This window comes from Scomber japonicus, chromosome 14 (assembly GCF_027409825.1).
Source record: "Scomber japonicus isolate fScoJap1 chromosome 14, fScoJap1.pri, whole genome shotgun sequence".
Lineage (NCBI taxonomy): Eukaryota > Metazoa > Chordata > Actinopteri > Scombriformes > Scombridae > Scomber > Scomber japonicus.
Window position 1 is genome coordinate 31,481,780 of NC_070591.1, and position 12,467 is coordinate 31,494,246.

Sequence of the window (12,467 nt, forward strand, 5' to 3'; positions counted from 1 at the left end):
TCACTTAGATGTACAAATGTATGTATACAAATATACAGTAACTATGTGAGGACTGAAATTACAATGTCAATATTAGTATGTCTGTGTAAATATATCCTATAGTCATTTAGCACAAGATCAGCTCAAGTCTGAATTTCTTAGCTCTTCAAAATGTCTTCATATGTATCTGTAGTTGTTGTCATAGCAACAAGTCCTTATGCCATATGAACTCATTTTCAGATGATTCACTTTCTTATAAATATGATGAAAACTGCATGTCCATTTTAAATAATAATGAACACCTGAACATCACAAGTCAAATAGTGGTTTGAATACACAAGAAACAATCAACCACATAACAGTGACATATGTCATTACAATGGGAATATGAAATACACTTCCATTTACAGGTTACACATGCTTGGATTGCTGAAAATAGTGAATATCTCCATTTATATAACAGAACACAAGTTAAGAACTGCTGCCTTTGAGTTAGACCTTGTCAATGATTTTAGATAAATATAATCACATAAATGTGTGAGTCAAATCAGACTGTTAGTTAGTAGAGGACCAGTCCATAAATGATTGTTAATGTACTTTTTGATTTCATGATTTAACCTGCTTTCAAGCCTCAACATTACCAGTACAACATCAAATATGACACTAATACTCTCTTATTATTGAGAAACCAGTCTGTCTCTAAACTCAAGCCAAACCAGCAACACTTGGTACACCAAATCCCTGTAGCCAGAGGAATGAAATAGTTTCTGTTGGTGTTATTAGTGTGTGAGCTGATGACTAAGAGCATGACTACATGTCAGACTGAGAGCAGGGAGAAGATGGCGGCTGTTCAGTGGGTGGTCTGCAGGCTGCAGCACACGGAGAGACACAACTCATATTTTCAGATTGTTCTGCTGGTTTTGAACATGAAGACACTGAGGGATTCTAGAGGAAAGTAGTTGTAGAAAAGAATGATATTACTCCACAATACAACTCATAAATAAGATAGTCACACTGAAAACATATATCTGTAGTAAAAACAATATAAAAAAGGCACAGAGCTGAAAAAATAATAACCCTTGTGTGTGATTATTGCAATTTAAAATGAGAGGTGTGATGAAATTGATGATGTTGTAAGAGAGCTGCTGGAAGAAATAATCCTCAAAACAAACAGTTTCACATGAATACAAACAGTGCGTACCATCTAGCCTCTAAACATGTTGCAACAGTGTCTCAATACTAGGGAAGTGTCCTCCATGACACAACACACTGTGGTCAAACTGCTGACACCTACTAACCACTGCTTCATAAGTAACGTTCGCTTAGTTGCCCGTTGCATTTAAAATGCCTCAGTGTAGTAAATCTTGCAACTTACTTACCCAATCAGGCAAGTGGTGAGAAAACGTCTAAAAAAGGTCATTCTCCTCCACTGGCACACATCTGAGAATATTGACACGTGCAATTGGCTAAACAGGGAATTAGTTGCATCACTAGTGTGATGTGTGAAACGAACATGCCTCAAGATTATGAGGAATCACTTTTCACTGCCATAAATACTGAAGGACTGAATGAAACATCAAAAGAAGGAACTTAAGAAGCTTGGAGTGGAAGAGATGTGTCTAAAATAAAAACCAGATGTTTGCCATTGGGTCAGAGAGTCTGTTTCTTTATTTGGAAGAAACTGAACTAAAGAATGTAGTGTTTAGTTAAATATAGTATGGGTTATATGTAGGGTTGCAAAATTCCGGGAACTTGGAAACTTTCCATGGGAATTAACGGGAATTAACGGGAATTAATGGGAATTAACGGGAATAAACTGGGAATTTACTAAACTGAAGGTATGTTCTTATTAGGGAACTTAAATATAGTTGTGTAAAATAATATTTTAGCATAATCCTGACTTAAACAACCAGATATCATGCAGTACAGTTGAATATCTTTGCTATCACATGCTCACATAGCACACTGTTTACTGCAGGGCTACTGAGGCCACGCCCCCTACATGCACTGTGCATACTGAGGCCACGCCCCCTACATGCACTGTGCATTCCTCCGTCACATGCACAGATGATTTCTACACACTTTTGAGCCCAGAGCACACAACTTGAAGCCAGACTTTTGAGCCTGTGGTTTAGATGACATTATATGGTAATATATTTAGGGATATTTTTATGTGTAAGTGCTATATTAGCCTTATGGTGGAAAAAATAAAACTGGTCAAAACCAAATAAACTAAATTTATACAGTAAATATCACTTCAACAGACAGGAGTGGAACTTTGATGTTACTAGTTATATCATTTGCACCTAAGTAAATAACAATAACTAATAGTTTTACAAACATCTTGTATATTTTGGATTTTATGAGTTGTATCTCCACCAGGATACATTGGACACATCCCCCTCAGGGTTGTGTAGATTCACTGACACATTGTTGTATTTTTTCAGAGTTGTGTGTGAAACCATTAAGAATAATAACATTTAGTTGTTTTTTTATATTAAAATATAAATAATTGTATAATTTAATATAACTTCAACAGCTCAGGGACATCAAGCGACATTGTGCACCTTTTTTTATCGTCAACTTAAAATAATGTTTTTTAATGAAGGGGTGGACTTTTTTTATCCAATTAATCAATCAAATGATGATACCTTTCCACTAAATTACCCTCAGTTGCCATGAATTCCCATAAATTCCCATTTAATTCCCATAAATTCCCATAATTCCCATGGAAAGTTTCCAATTTGGGATATTTCCAAAATTCCCCAGCTTAACTTCCCATGGAAATTTACCGGAAACTTTCCACCCCTTTGCAACCCTAGTTATATGCTCAGTAATAATGCTTACATGTTTGACCAGCAGGTTGGTCAGCAGTACTCCATACTTTTAAGGTATTGACTGAAATAAATCAGATACCAAGTAGTATCCAAACGTCTCCCTGCAAACGATACGTGCAGTCCATCCTTTTTGCACCCAGAATATGACTATTTGTATGGACTTGCTCACAGCCAATAAATGCAAGCGTTCTTCAATTTAATGCAACATATGATTGGCCCACTGCCACAGAAGCTACAACACACCTGTTGTGGCATTTTATGCAATTGAATGCTTGTGTTGATGATGGGTATTGAATGAAGCACTCAGGTACTTTAAAGGTACTTGGAGTGGCACCAGCCCTATTGGTCAATAGAGGGAAAGGGTAGTTTCATGTCCTGTTTTGCTCTCCAAACATTCAGATGAGCCATCTGCCTCTATAAATAGAATGAGAGGAATGTCAATTAGAAAGAGAAGCACACAAAGGGAAGATAGAGGAAGGGATAAATAATCAAAAGAATGAGATAAGTAGAGGATAGTGAAGTGGCAGATATGAAACAAAGGGAGAGAGCGATGGGTACAACATGTAGCAAAAGTCATTGGCTGGAATTGAATGTGTCATACACAGTAAGCATTCAATTACCAGGGTGATGCTCATAGTCATAACTGTCACTCACTGTCAGAAAAATCCTCTTTTTTCAGTGGCATTTCCTGGTTGTCATCAGTGTTTGGGAGGTTTGGAACTACTTCAAACTTCCACTGATTCAGTCATTCAAGTCATTCTAACGTCCTGCTGACTGGTGTGGGAGCCTTTTGACTTGTAGAAATCTCCAGATCCATGGGAGCTTTCGCTGTGTATAAATAATATTTGTAGCAACCAGACTAACAAAAGTGTTTCTTAAAGCCATTATTACACTGATGATGGTAAATATAGATAAAAGTAAGCTGATATCAAGACATGTAGTTCTTGTGAAATTTTGCACCTTTTTCGCAGTTTCAGCAGAGATCAGAAAATAGTTTTTAGTAAAACAATAACCATGATGAATGATGACACCTGTGATGGTGTTTGGGATGGTGAGTAGTGTGTAATGACTGTGCTGTAGCTGTCAGAAAACACTAGAAGATGACTGTGATCAACCACTTACTGTATATGGATCAAAAGCCTTGGTACAGAGTCATTCCTATATACATGTTTTCTTTATAGTGATCAAGTAGGTCTGTTTACTACATGAAAACATGTGAAATAATATTAATAAATACGACTACACTGATTGTTTTTTCTATCATCATTTATTTAATTATATTTTTATACTATAATATTATACTATACATAGTGACTGTGTTACTGCAGTAACCCATCTGCTCCAGGCCAGCTACCTGTGGCTGCACTGCATGCACACTCAAATCACTGCGGGTAAAAGAAAATAATTTTCTCCCACTGAAAAACATTCTCTCCTTAAAGTTTAGGACAAACTGCTGAATGTCATGGACAGTATTCTGTAATCTCCTGTTTTTTCTCACGTGACTGATGAGCTCCAGGACTTCAGGTGATGCATATCCAGGAGTTCTCTTATGTCAATCAGTCTTTATTTATATAGCACCAAATCACAACAAAAGTCATCTCAAGGCACCTAACACATAGAGTAGGTCTAGACTGTACTCTTTAATTTAATTTAAAGAGACCCAACATTCTAACATGAGCAGCACTTGGTGACAGCAGCAAGGAAAAACTCCCCTCTAACATGAAATAACCTCAGGCAGAAGCGGGCTCTAGGTGGGTGACCTAACCCATCTGCCTCGACTGAAGAGTACGTAGTCTTTTAGTCTTTTTTTCAGTATATTCCTTATCCACTGGTTGTGGAGTTGTAATCACTATTGTGTATCTGTGTGAATACACTAGAAGATGACTCAAAAGGTTTATTGTACTTTACTTGGAGGCTTTACAGGTTTACACTTGGTAAATGTTTGTGGTTTCTACAACAACAGAGAATCACCACAAATCAGTCACACTCACTTTATTACACTGAAAATCCAATAAAGTTTGTCCACACGACAACAATATGATATACTCTTATTATTATCAGTATGTTAAGCTCCACTCACTGGCTTTTTGTCTTTGTTTTCAACCACATGTAACTGTCTTCATTATTGCAAGGAGTGTGCTTAGTTGTCAATATAGAACAGTCATGTCATAACATGTGGTTGGTAACTAAAGGTTATCCATTAACACATGCTGATACAAGTGCCTAACAATGTTATACGAATTCCCATGGATATTATGTCTCTGATTGTTGTGTGATGATGTTTTTTGGAATTATTACATTGGACAGAAGGACGAAAAAAGCAGGCAAGGGTTAATATACTTTACAACACAGTGTACTTACATTTCACCTCCTCACTTCAGTCTGTATTGTTTGTCAGAAATGCAAACAGCTGTGTATTGTTACACCATTACAGCCTATCATGTCACATGATCTAGATGTGGTCTTACTACAGCTTTTTGGTATTGCACTTCATGAACTCAGGGGACTCACAAGAGATAGATTGAGCAAAAGAATGTTCAAAATCAATTAGCAGAGGTCAAGATGTTTTAACTTTAGACCAAACTACACCAGAGCCACATAGTACATTATACAGCTGTTTCTACAGGTTTAGTATTCACATGAGGTCTCATGCAAGAACATTTTCATATTCTCAAAAACCTGTTTTCACCTGCTCCAAATCAGATTCAACCAACTTTGCTTTGAAATGTTATAATCAGTATAACCAACAGCCCACAACCTCTGCATACAGTAAGCTGCCTATCTACTGTATGAACTGTGCGTCTGGAATTTTAAGAATTTCATTTTGTAAGTGTAAGAATGAGTGCTTCTTAAATGATATCATGCTCTTTAGTGAGTGTTCAGACCATGGGTTAGGTGCTGATCATTTTTCTCAGTAGACTCTCACAGTGTGGCAGCAAAAAAAATCTTTTGCAGCCCAAAAAGCATATTCACTACAGAGCACCATTATAAAAGAGATGTGTGTAAATCAGTGGACAGAACACCTTCAACTGCAAATAAGGACAATTGTTACTCTTTGTTTTAAGTAGCTTTAATCCATGAAGGTTATATTATATTATGTTTATAAAACTTTCCTAGAGCCATATTCATATTCATCCACACAAGGCAGAAACACACCCAGAAGCTAGGAGACTTTTTTAGCTTGTACACCAGGTGAGGCACTGGTGCTGTGTCAATACAGGGCTCTCATTTGAAGTGAATGAGGAGTTTTTAAAGCAGGGCTATCTCAACACATCTGCAGTGTGTAACTTTGTGGTTGTTGTGTATGTTTGTGTGTTTCAGGATAATGGGGAGGACTCCCATCGTATCTCTCCCAGTCCTGTGGTCCATGTCAGGGGTCTGTGTGAGGCTGTGGTGGAAGCAGACCTGATAGATGCCCTCGAGAAGTTTGGACCCATATGGTGAGACAGCATCCACTGACCTGGGTTATAGCTGAGTCATTTATCTGGGCGTATGCAATATGATGATATTACATCATGAAGGATTAAAATGTCTGTCTTTACAGAAATATGGTTAGTATCGTGCTTCATTGCACATTGTATCAGCTCAGGTCTGTGAAGCAGCACAGTCTGCTTGCAGGAGGCTAACAGGTAACACCAACATGGCTAGTGGCTCATAATACATCTCTGGTGGTGAAATCTACAGCAGTTTTAATGACCTGATTGGAAGATCACCTGCTGCACTACATGTTAAATCACTGCCTGCTAACTGGTAGCACCTACCTCTGTCACAATGTTAGCTACACTAATGCTTCTACACAACATCAACTGTTTGCTTTTCAGCTGTGACAATGGTTTGGTTGCAGTGTTAGTTTGGTTTCCCACTGCAACATCCACTTTAAACAAGACCTGCTCTGCTCTTATTTATTTATGGACTTGTTTGTGTTTTAATGACATGTTTAATGTATGTTTTCAAGTGTGTGAGCCCCTGACCTGTTCCTGCCCAAAACAAATCATAATAAGTCTTACTCTTCAAGTCTATTTCCCTTTGTTTTATGCACATAACTACAATGATTGTATATTGGGTGACCAACACTGAACACTGTGCCTTAGCCTGGGTAAACCATGCTCTCTTTCCAGCAACATTCCACTTCGCTCAGAAAGTTAGCGTGGCCACCAAGACAAAATATTCGCCTTAGATAGGGAGCAAATCACAGAACGGGGAGGTGGGCTCAAGACGATGACGCCTGTAGAGCGAGTATGTTTACATCTAGCATGGCGGCCACGTAGGTGCAGCAACCATTTGAAGCAGTAATAGATTGTGTGCTAAATAAATTGGAAGGCAAGTTCACTTTGAAAATAGAACAAAAACTTGTGCTGAATGAGTTTTACTCCATAAAAAGGAAATGTTTGCACTGCTCCCTACAGGCTCTGAATATGTCATTGTGTATCGTTGATATGATTGGCTGTAAGTTTGTCCAGCAGTACAGAAGCATTTGATTGACATTCGTTGATCCTGCCTCAAATACGAGGAAATGAACGGCTCCTATCTAGACCCTACCTCACTTTTGGTAGGGTCTGGTGTTAGCCAGGCTAACTGTGCCTGTGTATAGACACACAAATGAAGTACTAGCTGCTCTGCTAACATGCTGCTCTTATTAACATTTCTGTACAGACATACTATGGTGAGTTTATCGTTCATACATACATGCTGCTAGGTCTGTCTGAAGGCCACTTTAGCATAATCTGTTGATACACATGCAGAGACAAATTAGAAAGAAAAAGGATGCATACAAATTTGAAAAGTTGGGTAATGTATTTTTGAGTTTCCCATTAGCCTGTTATTCTCTACGGAGCCCCTAAAGCAGGGGTCTCCAAACTATTCCACAAAGGGCCATGTGGCTGCAGGTTTTCATTCCAACCAAGCAGGAGCACACCAGACTTGATTCATTTAATCAGCTGATCTCAGTATTCAGACAGCTGATTGGTCAAATGGTGTGCTCTTGATAGGTTGGAACTAAAACCTGCAGCCACATGGCCCTTTGTGGAATAGTTTGGAGACCCCTGCCCTAAAGGGACATGGAGGGGAAAAAAGTTTTTGCCTATGTCAGTGAACCGGAAGTAAAACAGACACACGATGGAAGAGCATACACATCATCCGTGGGAGAAGTTTATTGATTTTTATTTTGGTATTGGCCTAACATATAAAGATATCATATCAGTTCTTGGCTGTAGGCATGGCTTTGACATAAGTGAGAGACATCTGAAAAGATTACTCAGCGCGAGGGGACTTTCTCGCCATAAAGGGTACTGTGATCTTGCGGTCCTGGTAGAATTCGTCAGCAACTAACTACAGTTCTCTAGCCAGCTTCAAGGGTACTGGTGGATGTACGCTAAGTGTAGAGAACATAGACTACGAGTAAAGAAGGAGGATGTGCGGTTGGTGTTGAAGAAGCTGGATTCGAGAGGAGTGTCATTAAGGCAAGCAAGACGCCTAAGACGACAGAGCTACTTCTCGAGAGGTCATTTGGCACATGGACTCCTATGACAAACTGAAGCCATATGGCTTTTGTATCAACGGAAGCATCAGGTTTTTTCTCGAAAAATAATCTGGCTTAATGCCTTTACCACGAGTAGTGACCCAAAGTTGATCGGGGGTTATTACGTTGATGCAGTGCAACGTTTAGGGGGCTTCCCTAGGATTGTGAGAGGCGATCTCGGGACCGAAAACGGCTATGTTAGAGGCTTTCAGCGGTTCCTCGTCCCCATTCATCCAGACGGCACTGTTGATAGTTACTTGGAGGGAGCAAGCACCGCCAATCAACGGATTGAATATTGGTGGGGTTTTCTACGCAATCAGTGTGTGGAGTTCTGGATGTCCTTGTGACATCTTGCGAGATCTCGCAAAAGTATTGTGAGATCTCGCAAACGTTTTTTTCCCCTCCATGTCCCTTTAGGGGCTCCGTAATTCTCTCACAAGTATAACCTGTAGTTAAACTTTTTTCATATAGTGCATGTAGTATCTTTTTAAGAGCTAACATAAAACACTCTTAACATGTTGAATGGTACAAATGAAGTAGAGAGCAACAGATGCTAAAGGATTTACAATACTGTAATAAGTTACAGTAGACTTAGTGTAAAGATAGTTACAGATGCTGAATAATTCAAGGAAACATTTTGTGATACTGCACTTTCCACTCTAAACGACTCTTACATTATTTACACTCCCTGCATGGTGCAGTATTCATTAACTCATTTACCTGAACAGAGCTTCAGGAAACAGCATCCTGTTGACAACACACACGCGCACACACACACACACACACACACACACACACACACACACACACACACACACACACATACACACACACAAAGACTGGTTTTATGTCATTGCACTGATTTGTCAGTTTCTATAAAGCCCTTCCTGTTCACATTGTTTTATATTTTAATACTTTTGTCTGTAATGAACAGAACAGAATGTTGTCAACTTGTTTATTTCTTCATGGGACTTGGGAAGGCTTGATTGTTCTGAGATGCTTTTGGCAAACATTGGAGGATCTGCACTATGGCTGGCAAATGGTTTGATAAGTCCTTTTGTATTAACAGCATGTATATGTATTGTATTTATGTGTGTGTGTGTTTCTAGCTATGTGATGATGATGCCATTCAAACGTCAGGCCCTGGTGGAGTTCTCTGCAGTGGAAAGTGCTGACCGCTGTGTGTCCTGTGGAGCCAAGGAGCCTGTATATATTGCAGGTTTGAGTCCCAGAACTGATTGACGAGATTGATTTAATGAGTAACACCAGCTTTGCATGTAGCCTTTTGTGTTCTTATTGTCAACCATCTGTCATCAGGCCAACAGGCGTATTTTAATTATTCCACATCGAAGAGAATCACCAGGCCGACCAACGCTGACAACCCCAACAGTGGCAACAAGGTCCTCCTGCTGTCCATACAGAATCCTCTCTACCCTATAACAACGGTACACACACACACACACACACACACACACACACACACATAAAACAATGTATTTAGAGTAATTTCTTATATTTATGGAAATGGACCTATTAAGCTCATTTCCACTCTACTAGACTTTACTAGAACATAGGGCTGGGCAACATATTGATATTATATCCATATCGTGATATGAGACTAGATATCGTCTTAGATTTTGCATATCGTAATATTGCGATATGTCATCAGAGTTGTCTTTTCCTGCTTTTAAAGCTGCATTAAAGTAAAATATATAATTTTCTGAACTTACCAGACTATTTTTGGCTGTTCTGTTATTTACTTTTTACCCATTTTGTCTTTATAACCACATTACTGATGATTATTTATCAAAAATCATCAATAATCATCTCTACAATATTGTTGCAATATGGATATTGAGATATTTGGTCTAAAATATCGTGCTATTTGATTTTGTCCATATTGCCCAGCCCTGCTAGAACAGCTTTATATTATTCACTATTCAAAAAGTATTTAATTTACACTGGCCATTTATGCAGCACCTTTAACAGGCAGTTTTAGCTCCTGTCTCTTTAAGGCCCCTCTCCTGATGAGCCCACTCTGTTCTGAGTGTTCAGCTTCAGGAAGTCTGCTGAGGGGCAGCACGAATGCAAATCCAAAATCTCCTACTTTTGCTACTGCGTATTCAAACCTTTTAAATGACTAACTAATAGAAAACTTTTATTGAGAAGAAGTTAAAGGAAGGTGCTACTCTTCTGTAAAACTGGTGATGACAACAACATATGGAGCTTCAGTTATAAATGATGTGTATTTTACTTTTCCCTGCTGTGTAATGAAAAAACATTCACTGTGTGCTTGCAAAAATAACAATGGCTACCCTGGTCCAGAAATCACGCATGGAGGAACAAAGATGTGGGGGCATTTACAATTTCAATGAAGCCCCAAGTGATGTAAGAGTGGGCATTACATCTGATCACATGGGTTATATTATTCCATATTTCCAGAGTTTTTCATAACATGGCTATATACAAGTATATAGCATGTGTATGATAGTTATGACCTTTTGCATATTCAGCTAAGTCACAAAGAATGTATGACCATATGATCACCTAATCTGAAACAGTGATCCATGAAGAGAGAGAGAGAGCTGACTGAATAGCTACGTTCACACTGCAGGCCTTAATGCTCAGTTCTGATTTATCGCTCAAATCCAACTTTTTGATTGGCAGTTCATATTACAATTTTAAATGTTTCCTCCTGAAGTGAGCCGTATGCTCAGTTAATCGTTAATGACGTCACACACAGAACGGTGTTTACGGAAGCGAACATGGCAACAGGGTTAGGGTTAGCTGTGTGATGCTGTGTGTTGCTCCAGAATAACGTCAAAGTCACATTAAAGCTGCAGTTTGTAACTTTGAGGAGAGAGAGGACTTAGCATCAAATTTGAAGAAGTACAACTGTCAGATCCCCCCCCCTCCACTGCACTCCTGCCCTGCCTCCAAAGTCCCTCCCTCAGAGGAGGCTGATGTGCGCGCGATCACGTGCGCGCGATCACGTGCGCGCAATCACGTGCGCGCAATCACGTGCGCGCAATCACGTGCACGCGACCACGTGCACACAGTGGTTGTTGCTGCGCCATTACTTTCTCTATGCTCCTGAAGCCGCTCTCGGAGATATGAGCTTGACCGAGCTGAGGAGGAAGGGGGATGGGGCTGTGTGCGTGAGCAGTGATTGACAGCTGTCAGACACTCCATCAGACACAATCCTGGCAATTTGCAGTAGGAGCAGTAGGTGGGGCTAAATGAGCCTGTTTTTTTTTAAAGATAATAGTTTCATGTAATGCTGTCTTTACATAGTGACAGTCTTAGCAAATATGACAAAAAGTTACTTTTATAAGACTTACCAACCAGTGACGGACTGGGATAAAAAAACGGCCCTGGCATTTGCACCCACAAGCGGCCCAACTCGCAGATGCAGACCCAACGCACGGAAAGAGAAGCATTTTTGATAGCCCCAATGATGGTGCAGATAAACTCCCATACTTTCAACAACTGCATAAGAAAATTGTCATATCAATGCACAAATAAACCATTATGAATAGATTGTTAGAGCCAGCCGCTCCACAATAAAAACATTTGTCTTACCGTCATGCAGTTAACAAATTGCGAAGGAGCCTGCTCTTTTCCGCAACAAAAAAATGAATCCAATTTGGCGCATTTTTCACCCTCAAACAGCAGCGCTTTCTTGATCTTGTCTCTCTTTTTCTCCGCTCCCCCTTTCTGTCGCTTAGTGCCTCTATTCATTTTTTCTAACCAGTTAATCGTATAATCACCACCACAACCAATCTACTGAATGACTTGACCACCATTAGTCCAACTTCCAACAAACAAATGCGCAGACGCGATTTACTACACTTTTTTACTTTTTTACGCGATTTACTACACTGCCATGAAATTCCAATGCCAGGCATTGCTTCATTTTAATTTTCTCAAACAATCAAATACAAAATACCAGTAGATTTGTTTTATTTCAAACCATGAACATTTTTTAAAATCCTAACAAGAAATTTCCCTTCAAAAGTAAAGCAGGCTGATGTAAAACTTGAAATACACCATGACTATGATGTATAAAGGTATGTGTGGTATAAATACCAATCAGGTCAACAATGTCAAGTACTGCATGCAAAATCATAAGA

The 12,467-nt window shown here is 39.2% G+C and overlaps 1 protein-coding gene across 1 annotated transcript in view; it reads left to right on the forward strand.

The window, feature by feature from the left end:
- Nucleotides 1-12,467, forward strand: part of LOC128372446 (heterogeneous nuclear ribonucleoprotein L-like) — a 48,439-nt gene that overhangs the window by 12,416 nt on the left and 23,556 nt on the right. Inside the window, exons 2-4 of the mRNA XM_053332501.1 lie at nt 6,138-6,256; nt 9,444-9,553; nt 9,652-9,779. Coding sequence (XP_053188476.1) covers nt 6,138-6,256; nt 9,444-9,553; nt 9,652-9,779 — 357 coding nt within the window. The remainder of the gene's footprint in view (nt 1-6,137; nt 6,257-9,443; nt 9,554-9,651; nt 9,780-12,467) is intronic.